Source organism: Anas acuta, chromosome 6 (genome assembly GCF_963932015.1).
Source record: "Anas acuta chromosome 6, bAnaAcu1.1, whole genome shotgun sequence".
Taxonomy (NCBI): domain Eukaryota; kingdom Metazoa; phylum Chordata; class Aves; order Anseriformes; family Anatidae; genus Anas; species Anas acuta.
Genome location: NC_088984.1, coordinates 13368668 through 13391088, shown reverse-complemented (window position 1 = coordinate 13391088; position 22421 = coordinate 13368668). Strand labels below are relative to the sequence as shown.

Sequence of the window (22421 nt, the reverse complement as noted above, 5' to 3'; positions counted from 1 at the left end):
TCACATTACACTTCACGTTATATACGTTACGCGCTACATATCACATCAAATTATAGTACATTCACCTTACATGGTAGATCACATTATATACAGATAATGATCTGTAGCTCAGTTCTAATCTGAACCAAATAAAATATACTTAAAAGATGACAGATCCTTAAGTATCAGAAGCACGTTTCAACAAGTACATTTTTCTTTTTCACCAGTAACCAACCAAACTGGCATTCAGGTTGAACCTCAATAACGCACACAAACTAAGCCCAAATTAAAGCAAACAAGTAATCACTGAATTGTTTAGGTTGGAAAACACCTTTAAGAGCATAGCAACTGCTGAAATTGCTAAGTTGCATTTAAGCAGATTATAATATAATTTCATTTTTTTCTCCTGAAAACAGCAGCCAGGGAAGACTCACTAAAATATATATATTACCACATAAATATCCAAGGAATCCACTTTTACATTACAATGCTAGCTGATCCAAACTTACCCTTGCATAGTGCAATTCAACTCCATAAAGTTCTAAGGTACGTGCTGTATTGAGATAATTGAACTCTGCTTCTGCAGGAGACAGCCCTCTGAAAGAAAGAAGCTAAATAAGAAACATTCAAATATACCCCCCACATCAGGCTCTTTATTGAGCTCAAATACAAAATATGCATCAGCTTTACTAGTTCTTCCCCCACCCGGAATTCTGAATTTCCTTTCTCACCATAAGCAGACTGCAATCCAAAAATTTTAACTGGTGCTTCCAGTGTCTTGAAAAGAGACTGCAACACACTGTTTGCAAATGCACTTATTTATTTATTTATTTATTTCTAATGCATTGTATTGTTTAAATGTCTGTGAAGCTCTGGAATCTGGAAATTACTTTTGCAATTCCGTATTTTGCATTGATAATAGCAATCTCTCCATAACACTCACCTTCAAACTTTAAATTATCATCAACCCACTTGAATTTTATTTACTCTACTTAACTGGATTTGCTAAGCCATTAACTGAAATGTAAAACAACATTCAGTAGTTTTTAAACTATAGCTTATCTTTTGTTAAATTTTACTGTAAGAACAAAGTGCCTCAGTTCAAAAATGCCAAGGAGCTATCAATGAAAGAAATACTGTTGAACATTACACATTGAGAAAAATGTATTTTCCATTGCTTCATTGCCTTTTCCTCTTTAGGAAAAAGTCAAGGAATTGCGAACAGGAAAGACCAGACATTGGAGAAAAGGACTTGTTTTTTACTTCTGAAGTGACTCTAATGTACTGGTAAGAGCACCATGAAAACAAGGCCTTTATGCATTCTCAAGAACTGAGTAACACTTTTAAAGTAACTGTATCCTGCTAAGTTAATATCTTATGTAATACACACACAATTTCAGTGCACCTTTACCATGTTCATTTACTCACTAATATTCCTTCTTATTCTAACAGATGCGTTCCATCTCTGCAGAGCATCAATGGTACTTATTATACAGACATTCTACAAAAAATATCACATTCACATAGAGAATTTTTTAACAGAAACCTTTAAGACAAAATACTCAGTTTTTATGTAATAGCACAGCACCAGCAGTCAGGATTTGACCAAGTCAGTCAATATCTTCTGCTGTAAATCCTTACATGTGCTGCTGATGTAATTTTGCTATTTCTTTTTCAAAGTCTTGAGGCTGGCTAGGGATGAAAGAATAGTCTGAGAGGTAGCCTGGCAAGTTTTCTGAATGGTTGTAGTCTCCCAGCTCGGCTAAAATATTAAAAAGAGAGGTTATTGTTTATCAGTGATGTACTTGGCATTGTGCAATGCCCCCAAATTCACACAAGTCTGCTCCCACATACTTTATGTTCTACAGCAAATTAAAATATATTAGACATTTTAGCTCCCCTTTTCCCTTTGAATAGCGTCACATTCTCATTGAGTGCTGTGGAAATCATTCAAAAAGACCTCTGAGTGGGTGTTTACGCAGGAAGTTTATGAAGTGTTTAATTTCTAATGCACAAATTAAATTCATAAATGCTCTTATAATGATGAGTATTAAATAATACACTTCAAGGTATCGCAGGTACTAGCTTTTTTCTTTCTTTTTTTTTTTTTAAACCTTTGCTTATTTTGATATGATTGTGTTTTGTTTTGTTTTTTAAACTTTGCAACTGCTATTTCTTCACTTTGGAAGCTCTGCTAAAACAACTACACCAAGATATATTCAGAAGCATTAGAAAAAAATTTTTTTGTACAATTGTATGCATACATACACCTACAATGTTTATTTGAAACTACTAAAAAGCGTATTTACATAATTTCTAACACTTCCTTAAAAGCCTAAGTAAATCAAAATCACATTTACTGTCAGAATAAATTAAAAAAAAAAACACACAACTTGCTGAAACTACAGACTTAGAGTTTTTGTTGTTTTGTTTTGTTTTTAACTGTAATCCAAAAATAAATCCAGCTGTAAGTGTCTGCAATCCATCTAACAGATTTACAGTAATAAGTAACATAACATGTGAAAATTGGAAAGTTCACAGCAACCTAGCATGGTGTGGGGTCCTGAGAAGGCCTACTGATGATTTGTGGGGTATGGAAAAACTGACAATGGGAGGGATGAAGGAGAGGAGCGAGAAGATAAGCAAGGGAAGCAAAGGCAGGAAAGTAGTCTGGGGCATTTGCATTACCAGAGACTGATCCTATTAAAAATGATTTCAAAACTGGAAAATGTGACCAGGCTTTGTAAACAAGTGCAATTCTTACTAAAATACGCTACAAGTGTATTTTATATAATAATATATATTTTGCAAGGGTGGCTAAGGTCTATGGCTGCTGTTTACAAATAAAGAATTCTAAGACCTAAACCCAAAGAGAGTTTAGTAACAGGCATGCACAGAAAACCATTAGACAGATCTGAACACTGCAAAACTTAAGGACAGCAAGATCTTGCATGTAAATGTTAACTACAATGCACAATGCATACCCGCTACTACTACATTATTTTAAAAAGAAACATTTTTTTCTTAGAAGATTAAAACATTATAAACTTTTCATAGTGTCTGCTTCATTATCAAACTTTTCTAAGGCAAAATGCTAAGGTATGACTTTTGTTTTTCTGATAGCATTTACACTACGTATTTTCTCTAGCAGCTGCAGTTTGGTGTTTTCTGAAAGAGAAATTGCTCTGCTGATTGATCTGGAAAAAGGCAAGCAACTTTTCACCACTTATCAAAACTGCACATAATATTTTACATTAACATTACCATGTATTTTTTTCCCTGAAAAAATCATCATGGACTATTTCTCTGATATGTAAGAAGTACAAAATGTAAATATAACACAGGAATACAGGAATACACATGGATATATGAGGCCTGCATATAAAACAGATTCTGACAATCACAATTTCCAAGAGCTAAGGGTTGAATATCTTAGATTCCTTCCATTGAACAGTTTAGGTTTTATGGAAGGAAAACAGGAAGAAAGGAAGATGACAATCTCAGTCTTCTAGACATAATTACCCACTGATGGGTAGTTAAAACTGGTAACACAGGTGTTGAACTATTTGGTCAGATATGAGCAGAACTTACTTCACACTCATTTGGAGGTTCACTTTACAGCATAAAACATGCAAGTGTCTAAATACTGCTTTAGTATGACTCAAAAACATATACATGTATATCAAATCACACTTCAGAATGCAGAGAAATGCAATGGATTTGTTTGTTTGTTTTTTAACTGCATGGGTTTAAAGAAGGAAAACTGAGAGCTATTAGTATTTCTCTCTAATGCAGCAGAATCTTCTGGGGGAGAAAAAACAACCAGCCAGATTTCTTTAATAACGAGAAACATCATGTTATGTCCACAAATATGATGATATACAAACTACATTCTTTAGAAACTAAACTATCCAGTGCTACATTTTTTACGTATCTCAGGACTTACATATATACGAATACTTCATTATACTTACATTGAACAGCATAGGAAGCCAGAAGAGCAGCAGTATTATATGGACAGGGCAATCTGTTTTGTTTTTAGAAGAAAACCAAATGAAATTACGTACTTCATATGAAACAGTTATTTTGAAAAGCCTAATCTTTCATAATCTATCAATGCACAAGCTGGACGGGTAACTATTATAAATGCTTCTATTTGCATAAATGTTATTTTTAAACATTTTTTATTTTTGTCTATATAATTTATGATTAACTTAACAATGTTTTGTCAAAGTTTCATGCTATATTTAACATAACAAAAATATCTTACCTTCCAGTAAGAATGTCCTGTTTAATTTGCAAAAAATACTGGTACCTTATTAAAAAACAGAACAGAAATTAAAAATCATTTAGTTTTTCATTAGTTTAGTGCATTTTGTTTCGTTAGCACAAGGCTAAACCTTTACACTTTGCATGCTATTTCTTAAACTCTTACAGGAAAGAAATTAAACTGTGATTAGTAATATAGTACAACTTTGTAAATTAAACTATTTACAGGCTAGTAGTTACTGTATAATGATATTATATGTATTTCACCAGTATATTGACAAATTCACATTTTACCCATTTTATTTTATGGTACTTCGGTTCAGTTTAAAATAAATAAAAAAAAAAAAAGAGCCTTCATGATGACTAAGTGTAACAATAGAACAATTCAGCACGCAAGCCAAAAGTCAAAGATGGCATCTATATACACTGCTAACTTAATAAGTATGCTTTATACTCCAGGTAGATAAAAAGCGTTAGTTTATTCTCATCAAATATTTGACATTACTTGGTTTTCATTTAGACTAAACTAATTAGTCTCAGTATTTTGGCATCACATTCTTAAATAACAGTTGTGGATTTTATTATGTTAAAAGCCTTCTAGAAGTCTTTTGACTTCCCTTGAACTTCTGTTCTGAAGATTTTTTTTTTTTTAATTATGATGTGAGAAAAGCTTGTTTTAGAAGTTCTTCTACTCTTCACATGCACACTCTTTCAAGTAAGGAAGGAGATGGGAACAGCAAAAGGAGCAGACTAACACTTTAAACTAAGGACTACTTTCAACCAAATGTTAGCAGCAGAAACTCTGTAACTTAAAAACAAAACAAAAAAAAAAAAGAAACCTGAACCTTCCCAGTGAGTGGAAAATTTTAACATCGTTCCTGTCTTCTTATAAATTTATTAAGTTTTGGAACATCCTACATCATTATTACAAAAACTAGCCATTTTCCTTCTGTAGTACTGCTTTGGAAGTACTGTTAGCCACACTTGTTCATCATAAACATTCAACAATTACGTATCAAAAATACTCACTTTAAGTCTGACTAAAACCAAACATTAAATATTTTCCAATATTAACTTGCACTAAGAAGTTCAAAACAATATATATCACTATTATATATCATGATTTCTCATAATTGTTTAGACTAAGATTCAGCGTAGTCTTCAGAAACTGGATACACTTTGAAGACTTTCACAAACATTTACAAATACATACAGAAATCAAGTCATTTACAAGCTAAATTTAGTGAAAGGTAAAACATTTCACATTTGAAATAGTATCAGGAAAATACTTGCAAACTGATAAGCAAAGATGTTAGCTCCTGTATGCTCAACTCCTACAAAACCTTCTAAAGGATCCTGGACCTCTAGGAATGGCAACAAGCTTTGTTTCTGGTATTAACCCTAAGAAGTTAAAACTGAGACACTAGACAGGCTTTAGAGAACTCAAAATACTTTCTCATTTTGCATCTTAGAATGCACATTGATGCAAAAAAAAAAAAAAAAAAAAAAAAAGAAACAGACGAAGCAAATTTATTCACCTATTAAAGAAACGTAAATCAATACTTCCCACTGTTAACATTCATGGCTGTACAAACATGGAAAAATTCTGCATGTGCAGATGCATTTTTTATTTTTTACTTTTTGTGAAAGGCATTATTAGAAATATGCCATGGTACTTAATGGACCTGATGATTAACGAATGCCAATCAGAGTTCATTTTCTGTCCACTGTTTTCAGTGAACAGTGAAGTTAATTGCTTGTTAGCTAACCACCCCAGTTCAAACACTGGTGTCTTGCATATTATTAAGCAAAATGGGAAATCAATAGAAGCTGTATTAATGTAGACCTGAAAATCTGTACAACAAATTCAGCTAAACCAATTAAGAAGGCTTTGATTGCATTACAATGTTTTCATCTTCCTTAAATATAGGGAAAAGGATAAGACAGAATTATTGTTAACTGGAGTCATTGTTAATAAAGAGGTTGTCCTGCGATGAGCAGAACTAATGAAGCTTCATCTCCTATCAATGTAAGTTCTTAAAGCTAAACCCTCCAACACAAGCTGAGCTCCCACTGACCCTTTTCTGACCTGAGGCATTCATAACCTGCCTCCCCCTCACAAATTCTCAGAGGCCTAATTTGAAGATATGAGCCTGCACTGAACCTTTCCAATCTATTCGTATTGCCTCATGTTAGCTCATTCTTCTTTTTTTCCATGAAATTTATAAAAACTGAGTACTTTTTGAGAAGTCTCATCGTGAATGAAAACTCAAAAGCACGGGCTTTGTTTCTTCCCTTTTCTGGTGGCTTTTTTTCCATTTGTTTTGTTTTTGTTGGTTGGTTTTGTTTTAAGAGGGGAAATGCTGATTACATGAAAGGACCACATGTCAGTGACAAGGCATCCTAATTTCACTACAAAAACCCCATGGATAATGGCATTCTCTTTATAATAATTCCAAATATAAATGAGTTTTCTCAGGGGCAATTAGGCCTATTAGCTAAAAAGGCAAAGCTGACCCAGATATGGCAATCCTACATTACTTCTTACCTAAATGGCTGCTGTATTTATAGCAGCACTGTATTTACAGCATAACATTTATGTAAACAGTTGTCTTTTTTCTTTACTGTTTGCTTGATATAGATAAGCATTTGCTGTTTTTTAATTTCCTTAGTAATATTTTATATTGCCCTTCAATCCAAATTACATATTTTTCATTCCTCTAATATAGTATATTGCAAAATTCTCTGAGTAAATATTTCAATAAAACAAAGACTAATCCGGGGCTCATTTTTGTAAATTCTGACTACATAAATGTGTACAAATTTTTGTTAAAAATTTGACAAAACCAATGTTATAAACAAATATGGAGCCAAATTTTCACAGTTTCAGTGCTTAGGTTTCTAAAGCTATCTTTAATAATTTAGATATTGAACAGGGCTGACCTGTTTTCAGAATGGCTGACATCCAAAAATTGCAATCTGTCAAATCACACCACTTATGTAGAAGAGTAGAACTAATACTGAAAACATGAGGCATTTCTTCAGGAGCTATCTGCAACTCAAAAACCTCCTAACTGGATTCACACTGAGCATTTTCTTCAGCAAACTTCAACACATTGCTAGCAAAATGAGCTCACATCATTCAAGCTAAGACTACAAATATATGAACAGAGATGAACTTATTAGTGCCAGGCAGAAAACTGGAAAAAAAAAAATGCAGAAAGCTCAGGATTTTTTTAATCATAAAGGAGAACACAATTAAGGATAAAATTAAATTTTGCTCACTGATAAATTGCAGGATTAAGTTTTTCCCTTCTTTTATTTTCTCTTTCCTGTTCCTACTTTATAGTATTTTCTTTATGCAGTTACTTAATTTTGCATATATATTTGTAAATTTATTCATAGAGGTTTTTTTGTTATGTTGATTTGGTGCAACTGCATAGTTCCTGCCTGTAATTATCAGACAAAAATTAGAAGCCTGCATATACTACACATAAAAATGCTACAAGAAAATTTACGTGTTATACCTTTAAAAAAAAAAAAAAAAGTTTTCCCCTTAGACATAAACCTTCTAGAAAAATATGTCATTGATGAATTAACTAGACCTACCTTGTATATTCTTCTTGGAGCTTGTTTGGATCACTTACAAAAAACTTAACTCTCAAGTTCAAACTGTGAGGAGATCCTCCTATGGTCAAGGAAAGTATTTCTAATTAATCAAGGCACCTTGGAAAAACATCATTATAATGATGTATGAATTGTCCAAATACATATACGTACTCACTTTTTAATTGTTTCCTGATAGGTTTGTTTGGATCCAACCACCTCTGGAAAGAGATAAATTATAACACTAATTTTAGAGAAACAAAAAAAGCACTAATTATAGCCATATGTATCAGGAACCGTTGTAATTTTGTTACTTTTTATTTGGTCTTTTACCAAAACATCCTATTGGCATACAGAGTATTACCATAGACTCTGGAAAAACACCAACATTATCATGAGCAGTTGCTAGTCTTCTCTACCTGAGATTAATCTCTGCTCTCCAGGTATCTGTCTGTTATAGTATTAGGAAAACTACAACATGGTCATTGTCACCTGTACCTGACAGAGGTTAGAACTCAGTTAGGGTGTGTTTAACCATCTTTAGCAATTCTTTAAACTGATTATCTCAGGCAAACTAAATGTGGCAGTGAAAAGCAAAGGTTAATTTACTGTCCTCGGAAGTTAATTTGCTTAAACCAGTTCAGGTTCCTTCTAACTCTGCAGTTTGCAGGTCTGACACATCCAGAGTGATCTCACTGGCTCACAGATTCTCCTCCAATTGTCAGAGTCAACTCTGCAACATCCTTAACTATGATCTTGTAAATCAATCTTGTACGCAGCCTACTGAACTACTGGATTAAGGACTACAGAACATTTTTACCAACCTTGATCGTCTCTATGGGAGAATACTGCTTTGGTATATTCACCCATCGTATATGCAGATCTTTATAAAGTCAATGCTGCAACTTTCAGAGAGAAGTGTGGTTCTTAGGAAAGCCCTACAAGATATTTGAACAGCTCCCTCTACCACCCCAGCAGACCCTGTACCAACGTACTTTAGCTAACTTATACCTTCACTTCTGATAAATACCATTTCGTTCCTCATCCTGCCTTGGAACGCAAGCCCACAAGCCCCAGGAACCAGCTGCATGGCCACAGATCCCTCATGTGAACCACAGAGTCCAAGTCGTGTATGGCACACAACTACCTCAAACTTACCACCCCCCTTTGGAGGAAGCAAACAGACTTGAAATATTTGATACACACTACAGATCTGAAGTTAGTTCGGTCATTTCATTTGTTGGGAATACAAAATAATGCTGACCAGATCCAAATGTGGTATCCTTCTAGCAGATGGCTTGAGAAGAACATGATTAAAAACACTTGAGTATCTTTAAACAGGGGTTTTGATTCAATATATCTGATAAATACATAGATCTGACTGATAATCCTCTGACTTTTTTTTCTCCAAGAAATACTGCTTGAGATTATAGTTAATCCAGAAAACCTGGAATTTAAATGCTTAGCAGAAAAGCTTGCGTTCACTTCCTTCTGGTTGCAAAAAATCAATTTGGAATGTACTAATATAGCTTAAACCACAGAAGAGTAACTTTTTTTTTTTAAAACTGTATTTAACAAGCAATATCCATGCTTCACATGATATAACTGGATCCAAACATAAAACGTGAGAGACTGCAAAGCATTAAATCACTTAACAGGATAAGAAGCTGAAGCTGATACGGTTCAGGCAAAACTAACAGAAGTTTATGGGTCAAGGTGCTGGTAGCAAGAAGCGTTATCCGACGTGGTTCAGACTTGCTAGCAGGTCTGAGGGGTAGGAATATGTGGGATCCCCTCTTCCCCAGGCTGCTCCAGGCCCCCACAACCAGCCACAGCACTCCGCTGTAGAAAGCATCAATGCTTCCTGTGTTGATTTGTGCTAGGAAATGAGCTTTATACAAATACATAAAGCTTAGGCAGTTTATGCAATTCGCATTTAGACACAGTGATAGAGGTTTCACACTCAATTGGCAGAATTCTCTTTTTTCCCCCCGCCAGTTTTGTGTCCTGCAGCATTTCAGTATCCTAGTAATATTCCAGTGTGTTATTACACATTTAACCGCAGTATTTGACAATCCAATCTGTTTCCTTTGCACAAATGAGCAAAGTGTAAAAGTAAGCTGATATCAAAACCCAGAATTAATCAAACCCATAAATCTTCAGCTTAGACTACTAATAGTTGTAAAAATTTTATTTAGCTCTGACATATTTTGATGGCAAGTAGATAGTTGCTGAAAAGCCAAATATTTTAGAAGGAATATTAAGCTGTTAAAGCATGTGCTTGTATCAACTATCTGTGAAGTCCCTCTTCTTTTGGAATAACTATTAGTATTTATTAGCGTTGTGTTCAACTACTTCCAGACAGACAAACTAAAAAAAATGTTTAGAGTTCTAAGCCTTGTAATGCCAGGTAAGTGTGAAGAAGAAACACTAAGTTTCTTAATGTTGAATAAAATATTCAATGGTGTTAAATTAAAGGCATTTTAATCAAAGCTGAAAAATAATTTAGGTTTTTCTACAGTGTGACTTTGGCTTTTTAGCCTTGGAACAAAGTTTAGATTGATAAAATTTAATTATGGCCATCCTGCCAATGTCGTAATAGAACCATATATGAAGTTACAAAAGAAAACTCCATTAAATATCTACAGTGTGTTACGTTGCTGATTTATAAAGTTTCAATGCTATGGAATTTCCTTTCAATTAAAGCGCATCAACTATTACCAAAACTTAGTTTCAGAAGAGTCCCTTTCTTTATCTGTTATGGTGATGAGCCGACAGCTGCTGTTACATCGTGAACAACACAAAATGTGATTTAAAGCCCTGCAAGTGCCTTGGCTAGAAAAGAAATCACCTTACAGGATAATGAAAACACACCCAAATGTTACTTGTTATCCCAGCTGATGATGATCATGATGATTATCAATAACTAGATAAAACAGAACAGACAATGTCCCTTTAACGTATGATTTCATGAGCACAAGTCTCATTTCACTTGTAACTACAAGGTGATACTGACTCTTTACAGTGTCCCAGATCACAGTGATGCTCATCTAAACTCCATCACTTCTGGAGTCCCCTATTTCCACTTCAAGAGAGAACATTCATTAGAATCCCCCATTTGGGGGAGGGAATACAATGCTACTGATATCTGGGATCAGTTGTACTTATTTATTTAAGTTTTGCAGCCATGCATAATACTGGTTATAGGGCATGGAAATGTAATAGCCAATTCAAATTTAACTGAAATAATGCTAGCTGAAGCAGAGCTGTACTTCAAGAGCTACATTTCCATTTCAATCATGCAATCACTTTGATCAAAGTAAACTCTTCGAATCCTATTTAATACCTTACTAAATCTACACAAGCAATACATCATAAGCTACAGAAATGCCTCTTGAATTCAGAATAACAGGTATGTTTACATAGTACAAAGAAAGGATTCTAACAGCAGAAGACTGATGTTTAAAACAGAAGACCCTGTGGTTTGGATGAGTGCAGGGGGCTGAATGCAAATCTCTGGAAGGTTTAACCACTTAAAAACAGACTTAATTCCAAATATTCCTTTCTCACAAATAAATCTAAGTAGTACATTTTGTACTTCTACTTGTTTAAAAACAGCTAGTAACTCTTCATGGAGTGATGCTCAAAAGGTCTACAAGCAGCATTTCCCATGGATGCATAGGTTAAATTTGTTTTTCTCATGGCAGAGATTAAAATAGATCAGTTTAAAAAACAAAAACATCTCCCACTGTAGCAATGACAAAAATTCACGGTTGAGTTAGACTCAGGTGACTTCATCTAACCCTGCAAAAAGATGCAATACTCGAAGAGCACCACCAAATGCACTACTTTTGCTTAAACACTGATTAAGCTCTCCATTTCTCACGAACCAAACATCACCCATCTTTCTTCCCGTTTCAACCTTCATCTACTTTAACATGCTGCTTGAATGCTGATTATTACCATATAATTAACTTGGATAGTTTTCACAACTGCCATTTAATTAATTCACTTGATCTGATTTGTTCATTATGCCAGCCTCCAGTGTTTCTACCACACATATATTACTATTTCCCTACTTCTGTCACTGTTCTCCCCCCCCACCAGTGTTTCTCCCTAATTCTGTTTCTTAATTCTGCTCCACCTTCTAGTAGAAATACTATTCTAATTCTATGCTTCTCATCTACCAAATTAATCAATGAAAATACCATTCTCAAGTACATCAAATAACCACGTATTCAAATTGGTGCATTAAAAAAAATGGCTTAAGGAGCAAATAAAATATTCATGTGTTCTTTATTCATGAAATCACTCTTTTGAGAACATTCTGAAAACAAGCCCAACCAACAAGATTGAAGAGCATCTCCCATGTGAGAAGACAGCACACTTCATTGTATCATTTGTGTTCTTGTACAGGTAAATTCAGCAGTAGAAAAAAAGTGAAACTATTAAAATGTTATAATGTTTAAATAAATATTAATGTTAAATATTTTGCTATCATTATTGCAATGTTGTAAAAGAAGAACTTCAATTCATGGTTCAAGCAGGTGAGAAATAATATATATATATATATAATCCTTTCTCCACTCTCAAGATTTTAATTTTGTTCCACGTATTAGAATACAGTTGTCCAGGTGAGCAAATCAAAACTATTTCAAAAAGCTAAGAAACACCTTTTTCTTTTTCTTTTTTTTTTTTTTTTTTTTAAATCCGGGAAAGAAAAAATATGTAGTACTTTTCAATGCACTGCAATCTATCAAAATAAACAAATTAAAATTTTAACAATTAAGTATCCTCTAAACAATAAAACATGATCCTTATATATATATTGAATGAATTAAAACTATGATTTATAAAACAGATCCAACTTACAGGGTTATCAGTGGATTCATCAGCCAACTGTAAACCAAAGTAATCTCTCTCTGTCAAATCGAGATGCTTGAAGACTATATCCAATAGAACTTGTCCCTGATCATGTTTCTGCAGAGAATAAATATACGTATACACTGTTTAATGAACAAATATATAATTGGACACAAAAAGTTCATGCAGGTGAAGCACATACTTTCAGATGTGATCTAGCAGTCTAAATCATAAACGTCACAAAGACCATCCCAGCAGCACTATTTTTAAACAAGCTCTATCTCTCTTCTGAAACATATGTAAGGAATTATTTTTCCTCTGTCATGTTCTGACAGTAAGAACTTCTCACTTCTCAGCTAGCTACATGATTATTTCTGAAAGCTGTTCATTAACCAAATTTGATATTTAAAAGGATTACTGGAAAGCAAAAAGAAAGGAGAAAAGAGGGGTAGGATTTGACAAAGGACTTTCTAGTGTCATTTGGGTCACTGAATATAGAAAGTTTTTCAGGCCCGCACAGTTTATTCTTACTTCTTGATCTGAAAATCTTCTCCTGAATCTAAATGAAACAGCATATTGAAAATGCTTCCACAGTTAAATGGCACAGACAGCTGAAGCAGACAAATACACAGCTGAGAAGCAGTGTCATTTAAGTATGTTCTCTTAAAGATACTTTAACTAATTCAAATAATCTGAACAGTAGCATTTCTTTCTATAGACAAGTGGACAAACTTGATTTTTACTGCAGAGACAACTCTTACCCACAACACGATATAAAAAGAATCTGTGTGGTTGTGGGTACCTAGCAATTTTTTGCCTAACCTGAAAACATTGCCAACACATAATTTAAAGGCTAAGTGTGACATTCTGACTAGACTCCATAAATACACTTGGTGAAATCTGAAGGATTTTCCCAAATAAGTTATGAGGTATCAGTAGCTTCTTGAAGCACAAAAGATGACGAAAAATTCTGCAAGCAAAGCTGTCAAACGAGAAACATGCTGAAAGATATGATTAATACATTTTCCACACAGATTTTCTACTTCTTTGGCACCAAGCAAGCTTCTAATGATGTTCTAGGTGCCAAGTATTATTGATGCTGCAGTGGATTTCAGATACATCTTGCCTTGTTTACTGTAGGCGATATTTTGAAAGAATAACAGAAATAGAAGACTCCTGCTCACAAATGACCTTGCTCTTCATAAGATATTATAAAATAGGTTACTTTCACAGCAGCTGTATCTGAAATATATAGCTAAAAGGTCAGAAGGTTTTACTTAATATCTATAAACAAGAGAAACTCTACAAATCATATTCTGACAATTTGTTTACATCAAACAGCATACTAGCAATTATTTTTTGTTGTTGTTCAGCTGAAGTTACGCTGAAGCTGAGTAAAATCAGTCTAAACCTTTTATTTGGGGGCTAAAAGTTCCAAGAAATTTGATAATTTATTTCAGAATAATTATAAAAAACAGAGAATAGTTATCGAGCAATTATGTCTGAAATTTTGCCAGCAGGATAATCGTAACTGTAGCTCTGCCTATTTAAATTGAAGTTACATAAGATATGTATTTCATATATATTCATGTATAAGGCACATATATTCATTTATCTGGCTAAGTAAAAGTTACCTGTGAGTTGCTATATTTACAATAAGAAATGATCTTATTTTAAAACACAATCAGGGAAAAAAGATTTCTTAATGTTTAAGAAAATCTAACAGTGAATAGGTTTCAACGTTATTAAAAGGTTCACTAGTAAAGAAAATTCATCTCCAATAAACAAGAACAAGCTAAAACCCACAGATGTTAACATAATAAGTACATGACAGCATAAGTGTATAAGGCATTTTTAATGTACAATTCCAAAAATAGTTACTTCCATTTTACTAAATTAGGAGTTTCTGATATATTTTGAAATAAACCAGTAATCAGTATAATTTTTTCAACAAATTAAACTAATTTTAAAATTACATAGCAACACTAATTGCTTCTTGGCATTTTTCCCTATGTAGATTTAAATCAGAACTCAAACTAAGTTATGAGAGTAATGATCAAAACAAGGGAGAGGTTTGGAACCCCAGTTCAGACTTACATTTAGTACAGCTAGCATGCAGGTTATCAGTTCTGTACTTTTTTTTTATTTAACATTTAAAACCAAGAATTTATAGTTTCTTAAATATATAAATAAATGAATGTACAAAAAGTACTGAAAGCTTAGAACGTGCTGATCAATTTTAATTTACAAGTATGAAATGTCATTTCATGACAGCAAGGAAGCTGGACCATTACTGGAGGTCCTGCTAGAAGGCAGAATGAATGAAAGGTATTTCTCCTGAAACAGAGCAGCAAGTTCGGTAAGAGGAGACGAGTTTCAACATGAAGCATTTGTTTTGATCACAATGTTTTACTCTCAGTGCAAAATAAAGATAAGCATCTAGTAAAACCAGACCTCAGTTTAACCCATCTTCGATATTTATATAATGATGTTGCAGCCTGCCAGAGCAGGTGAAGGTCACAATCCTGTTTGTTGTGTAAGGTCCAAAATACTTGTAATACTACCACAGTCACTGAATAGCTGCTATAAATTTAAAAAAAAATAAAAAAAAGGCATGACAAGTATCTATTTTTGTCTTTTTTTAATAAAAAAAATCAAAACCGATGCATGTGGTCTAGCATAAAAAGAAATGTGGTTTATTCCTAAAGGTAAACATTATTATTTCTTCTTAAAAGAGAGAATAATGGAAAAATAAGTGGACAATAAAAACCATCTAATATAAAACTACCCACTGCAATTAGCTATTTCTCAACTGAGTGGTGAAGTCAGCTAGAAAGAACTTCATTACTTCATAGATGGATACAAAACATAGCAACATTTTTGCTAAGAATATTAGAATTTTATGCATACACATTATTAATAATCATATTAATAATCATTAAAGTCAAATGTCTTATATTTTGGCATTTCAGAAAAAATCAACACTAGACATCAGTGTATAAACTGCAATCTACCACCCAGTGGCTAACATCCAGTACACGATACCGACATGGCAATTTTGATCACAAAAGGATTGTTACCTGGTTACAAACACCCTTCTTTGAAAAATTATCAAAACATCTACACTTACCTAGCTTTAATGCCTCCTTACCAATTATAATCACCACCTTCCCAATTTATGTAACTGACATTCTGGTTTTGTAGCTGGCCAACACACCAGGATGCATTTACAACAAACGCCAGGAGATATTATCGCTGCCATGACAGATTTGGACTTCTCGTGGCAGAGGCTTGAATGGCAGGTACTTGGCCTTCCCAGGACTGCAGCAGAACCATGAGGGGGTCTGACAAATCCTGCTGCACACAGATTGAGAGTGCTCGTGCTCTTACTTTGCTAAGGACAGCACTGAAACCCTTCCTCTCAGCTCACTGGTGTAATTCTGTTCCAACAAGCAAGCCCATTCCACAAAGAGGCAGAACTGCACTGCTGCCTCCTTTTATTCTATAGCTTAAATGAACTTTTAAAGCACTTTAAAAAAAATGTTTCCCAATGGGAGATTTACTTTTTCCTTTTTCTTTCTTTCAAAAGAAAACAACTGCAAATATTAACTTATTTGAGTACGTCACCTCTTCAATAGGCTATTGGAGTTTTTACTTGCATGAGAAGGACTCTGAGATGAAGCAAAGCATTTATTGGTGACAGCTAACCCACTAGCCTTGCTCACAGAACAATTCATTCCATCTATGTTGCCTTAGTTTTCTAAGGTGATCTCTTTGTACTGGCTTTTAGGAAATACTGCAAAGTCAGCTTGCACAGAAAAGAGACAACAAGGTATTTAAACAATTATATAAGTCAAAATAATTTGATCTTGAAGCAGGTTTATGCAAATCATTAACTCAAGTCATTCTCACTTCTTCCAGCTCTGCCTTTTACACCACATGCTTTCCAATGTGGAAGCAGAACTTCTGCACTTGGTAAGCAGAGCATTTTACAAAGAAAATTTCTGCTCCTCAAATATATGTACAGGTTAGTTCCAACTGATTATTTTGCCTGCAACCAAAATAACCTATGGCTAGCTACAGGCCGCAGGGATTATTTTATTTGATTTGTTACGCTCTATACAACGTAATGTTGAGCAAAAAGAAATTTTGCAGATCAATGGAAGAGGTTGGTTGAAATGTGAACATAAAACATGTCGTATAAATTATCAGGAGACATTGCCTGTGATCAGTATTTTGCTGTTGGAGGAGAAATATCATTTGAATACATTTTTATTAATACAACACTGCTCACTTCAGATGATTAAGCTTTACAACCATTAGCATACAGAATACCTATGGTAATCCCCAGGAGAAAGAAACCTTGCTAATTTACTTGATGTTATCTTTGTTCTTCCTAGTCTGAAAATAATTCCATTAATATTTATTGCCAAGTATTGTGTCAACCACAATAAAGTAAAACACAGCTATAAACCCTGAAAACCTGTATACCATGTTGGTTTGCATACATTTCCTATAATAGGTTACTTAAGAATTGTCGTAACTCCTCATATTTGAAAAACAGGGGAAAAAAAACCAACAGATTAAGGCTAAAACATTGGGTCAAAAGGGTGAGCACCAAGGAACTTTTTATTCCCTAATCTCAGTTTTAATAGACAAAACTTTCAGGCTGTTCTGTATAAGCAATAAATAGTGATCTGGGCAACTAAAATATTTAGTACACTAGGGTGGTAGGAAGAATCTATTACACACTTCTCAGCAGAGCCAGAATAGATATTTGGGGATTCGTGACTGCTTGTTCTCCTCTACAAAGGCAATAGCATTCTCTTAAGAGACAAAGTTCTTGTATATCTGCATTAAAATGAATCATCGCTGCCCATAACTGTTGTACAATAACTATTCCTTATTTTAACTAACTTTTATTAAAAAAAAAAAAAAAACAAAAAAAAAAACACCAACAAACTTCCATTCAAACACCTGTCTTGCAAACTTAAGCACCCAAAAGCAGAGAACATATTTACAATTTCTCATGCACCTTTATTGCTTTGTCTTCAACCACATTCTGAGCATGCTATTTTTCAGCAGGCAGTATAGACCAGGAAACCGTTAGCAAGAATAAGAAGATGAGAGATACAGAAGAGCAATGAAATATTGTAGGAAAAAAGGATATAGGAGAGGTTACCCCAGAAAGGAGATGAGGCTTGAGGATGATACATTAAAACCTTCATCGGTCATACCTCTGCCTACCCCATCATGTAAGATTCCCACCTTTAACTTTTCAGGAGTTCAGAATAATGAAATAGCTCTTCTGAAAATGAAATGAAATGAAGTAACTGTTCTGAAATAGCTCCCAAATCAACTATAAAAATATCTTAAGAGAACATCCCAAAACCTTTTATTCCAATTGAACAATTTACTATTATAGTTGGAAGGATCCTCTACACTACTATGCAAAATAACCACCAAGTCTACATTCTAAATCTTAATCCACTAGGCACTGGATCCTTGGACATTTCTGCTAGGTAACAGATTCTGTTACTCAGAGACCTGGAGGCTGCACAAGCTCAAATAACCTGATTACAAAGGAACGCAATCACTCTCACAAATCTTCCCCAAAACATGCAAATTTATCATCCTACCTGAAGAGTGGACATCAAAATTCAATAGAATTATTGAGCATTGGAACTTTTTCAGATGGTCCAAATTAAACTTGCTCACATAGATTTGAAAACTGCTTCAGTTTCTCCCTCACCTTGTTGATGAAGTCCCACAGCCTTATCTGATATCATGCTACTCCGTCACTTCATTCACTGAATCATGCCACCTGTAACTTTTACCACAGTGTTGTTTACCATTTTTCTCCACACAAGTTATCAGTTCTACAGCTATAAAGTAAAAGCTGGGTTCTGCTTTTACCCCCAGGAGACCCCACTGCTTCTTTCCTGTTGAGTTCTGATTCTTCTCAGAAAATGATCATTTTAAATGCTCTAATGTTTTCCTGTGAAATTCCAGGCTCATTTATAGAAGTAACTTTTCCTAGTAATATCCCTCAACATGAATTTCCCTATCTTCCTTCCTGCCATTAGGAGGTAGTGTGTTTAAATAAGGGAAATCACAGAACAAGAGAGAACACAATGCCAGAAAAGCAAAAAGCAAAGGGATACTTTAACATGGTAACTGTAACCCAATAATAACCATCCACATGATTGAACATATTTAGTTACATAGTCAAAACAAGAGTTACTTTTATACTCATGCCCAAAATGAAAAAACAGAACTGGCTAAAAGGAAAGCTTGCTTCTCATTCAACTGATTGGCAAAGTTACCCTCCATTTTCACTACACAGCTCTCGGTCTGTGAAGAAAATTACTAGAAATAAACTATTCTTTGTATATTGAATTTTGAAATTAAGATGTTAGTATCACAGAGGATACCAGAATGACTAAGTCTACAGTGACTCAGTATGTACAAGTACAAGCATGCCCATCTGAACATAGCTTCCACTTCTATTCCACGCTTAACACTGCTTTGGAAGTCAAACTCTAGCAACACAAGTGGAGCAAAGGAAAGCCAGCTCAGTGACATTGCAATAATCAAATTACTTACATTAACTCTGAAAGCTTGTACAGTGTTATCCAGGAGAAGAATGTTGCAGACCACCTCCGTATGCTGCCTGTCTCGTGCCAGCTCAGATGCTCGTACATTGTAGGTTCTGCCAGCAGGCAATCGGAAACGTGCGGTCATTACTGTCCACACAGAGTCTTTAGGCAAAAAAAAAAAAACACAATTAAAAAAAAATCAAAAAAATCAAAGGCAAGAACAGTACTCTGAAGAAAGTCAACACACAATGAATTCATTGTTAACATTTCCGTTACATAGAAAAAAAAAGGCACTAAATTCATGGAATCCAATACTGCCTTACAAATTACAATACAACCTTATCCCAAGAAAGTCAGTCCTTTACTGATTGTCTGTTGTCCACTCCCTCCCTAAGTTGTCTCTTTTTTATTGTTTTTCTATTTTAAAAAGAGACTCCCAATATCAGAGGTAATTACGTAATTAATTTCAGTGCAAAACAGCAAAAAAAAACCTTACACCAAAAATGTAGACAAACACGAAAACAGCAAACACACAAAGACTTTGAAGCATTATTCTGCAAGGCATGTGCGTTCAGTGTATAAGTATTAGACAAGAGAATGCAGTGATAAAAATACTAGCATTGCTTTGTATTACAGTATGAATAGGTAAAGGTTTGTCGAAATACTGAACCTTCCATCTAGGTCCGTTTGATTTTATTTATGTATTTAGTTTGAAGAGACAAACAGTTCTTATTTTCCAAGTAAAGAATTGGGATCAACGCAAGTCTGTATCTTGGACTAAGTGCTGATAAACGAAATGCGCGAGTTGAGATGTTACTGTCACTTTTCAAAACCGAGATTCTAATTGCTGCCCTGCTACCGTTGTCCAGCAAAGAGCTTATGTGCGTGCTTTCAGTATGCTGTTAGTCTTCTCCAACGGTAGCAGTTATATTCTTAAAACTTTGCAGAATCACTGCCTGCAATTTACTTAATTACACACACAGACAACTATTTCTACATCCTTTGATAAGAGTGTAAGCAAAGTTTCATAACTGAAGTAGAAAATATAAAGAAACAATAAATTATAATACCTTAAAAGTTAGTAAAATATTCTCAAAACTGATTACTAAAATAACTTCAAAAATGTTCACGGGTTTGCTTCCTAATTTTGGTGACACATGTAGGTGTTTACCAATGAATAAAGGAGAATTTAGGAGAGGACAACAATTATCCCAGCTGCAAATAGAGTAGAGAACTTGCCTGGGTCACAACAGAATCTGTGGCCCAGTATACACAAATGAAAAGGTGTCACAAATAAATGATAAATCCCTTCCTAAAGTTAACAGCTTAGTTACTTAGGCTCTTGTGGGAAAGTGGAAGACCAAGATTCAAGCCAGTGAATTGGGAAGGTCTGGGATTTTGCAGTTCAGCCTTCTTCCCACTGCCTGCAGTCAACAATCCTGAGTGACTGCCCTGAAACTTACTGGGATATTTTGCTTTTCTAGAGTAGGTCTACAGCTCTTTCAAAAAGGCCACATATCTCAGACAAAAATATTTTTTTTTTTTTTGATGAAATCCGTCCTTGCAAAAAGTATCCATTTTGACTTAATTCCAGTTACTATGACTTCACAACTGCAACAATGTCATTCTCATGCTTAATTACGGTAAACTTCTCTTAGTGTTGATAAACCAATTCAACAAACCAAGGATGGATAGAGACACCAGGTAAACACACCAGCTACAAGCTGAACTCATGACTTGCAATGATAAAATCATGAAAAATGGTGTTGCAAGCATTCAAACTCCAAAGCAAAAAGCCCAGCAAGAACATACATGTCTGACAACTCATGAAGAAGCTGCTTCCACTCTAACTTCTAACTTCTAACTTCTCAAATCTAAAAGGCAGAAGAAACCCTGAACAGATGCGACCAGGTAACTGAGCCTCTGTATCAGTGATCTGAACCAACAACATAATATTTCATGAATAATATGTTATGCCCTGTTGACACCATCTAAAAGTCCATCACCTTAGTAGCTGCAACAATGTAAAAATCAGCATCTAAGAAATCTTTAACAGTGCAGCTACAAAACCAGTAACTCCAGCTGAGACTTTACAGTGGTTATTCACTTGTGAGCTGAATTATTATTTTTTTTTAAACGGTTTATCTACACCACAGACATAACACTTTGACACACTTACTTTTACCAGGATTTCAACAAATCATAGATCAAACAAGACACAGTGAAGGTTAGCAGACTCCTTTCCTAAGGATACCAACACCAGTGCACAAAATAAGACTGTTCAGCTTACAAATATGTATTCCAGTCCACAAGAAACAATTTAATAGTGTGTTAGGAGACTCTGAACTCAACAACCCACAGTTTAGCACCAGAAACCACCATGATTTACAGGAACAAAGAGCTGTTCCTATAAAGCCTGCTGTTCTCTCCCTCTTTTTGTTCTCTTTGCTGATCAACACCAACAGTTCCTTCCTTCCTCATTACTGCCTTAAACCAGACAGAAAGCAGCAATTCACCACAACGAACAAGCAGAAAATCTGCCCTCAAAACCCTTTAAGACCAAGCAAACATTGTATCCTTCGATGGACACAACCCACCCACCCAGCACAGATGTTGCTGTAACAATGATGATTTTCACTCCAACCAACCAAAACCATCGACCAGTTGCAGACAGTGACTCAAGCCTTCCTCCAATGTACAGAAATGAAATGGTCGAAGAACTCAAATGAGTTCTCTAGGGAAACAGAAACCGGATCAGGAAAGCTCACCTGGCTTGAAGACCTAGATGGCAGGGCCTCCTCACTCTCTCTAAGGAAGGAAGAAAAGTACAGGACACACGTATTGCTCCTCAACAACCTGGAGTTTATCATCTTCCTGGTGTGGAGCTCATGCTCACACCATAGCGGACACTAATTATTTGCAAACATTTTCATCTTGGTATTGAGCTTTCAAAGTCAGGCAGTGAAGCAAGTCCAACACACAACACATAGCAGCCTGAAGAGCCACCCATCTTGCATTACAGATTTCTGCCATCAAACTCAGAGACTTCTACAGCTACAGGACACAGTTTTAAGGCTAAGTATAAGAACAGAAATCCTGAAATAC

General features: G+C 34.7%; 1 protein-coding gene across 6 annotated transcripts in view; it reads right to left on the bottom strand.

Annotated features, from left to right (window-relative positions):
* Nucleotides 1–22421, bottom strand: part of PTPN4 (protein tyrosine phosphatase non-receptor type 4) — a 108221-nt gene that overhangs the window by 48334 nt on the left and 37466 nt on the right. For 4 of the 6 annotated variants that reach the window (XR_011098094.1, XM_068687443.1, XM_068687442.1 and 1 more), the window contains 8 exons: nt 19324–19478; nt 12727–12834; nt 8033–8075; nt 7858–7957; nt 4250–4294; nt 3954–4006; nt 1621–1741; nt 489–576 (listed from right to left, as the gene is read on the bottom strand). Coding sequence is in view for 5 of the 6 variants with exons in the window: in XM_068687443.1 (XP_068543544.1) it covers nt 489–576; nt 1621–1741; nt 3954–4006; nt 4250–4294; nt 7858–7957; nt 8033–8075; nt 12727–12834; nt 19324–19461 (696 nt within the window). In the remaining variant the exon portion in view is untranslated. Of the gene's footprint in view, nt 1–488; nt 577–1620; nt 1742–3953; nt 4007–4249; nt 4295–7857; nt 7958–8032; nt 8076–12726; nt 12835–19323; nt 19479–22421 lie in introns of those variants that run through there. The other 2 variants (XM_068687439.1, XM_068687441.1) reach the window with 1 other exon arrangement.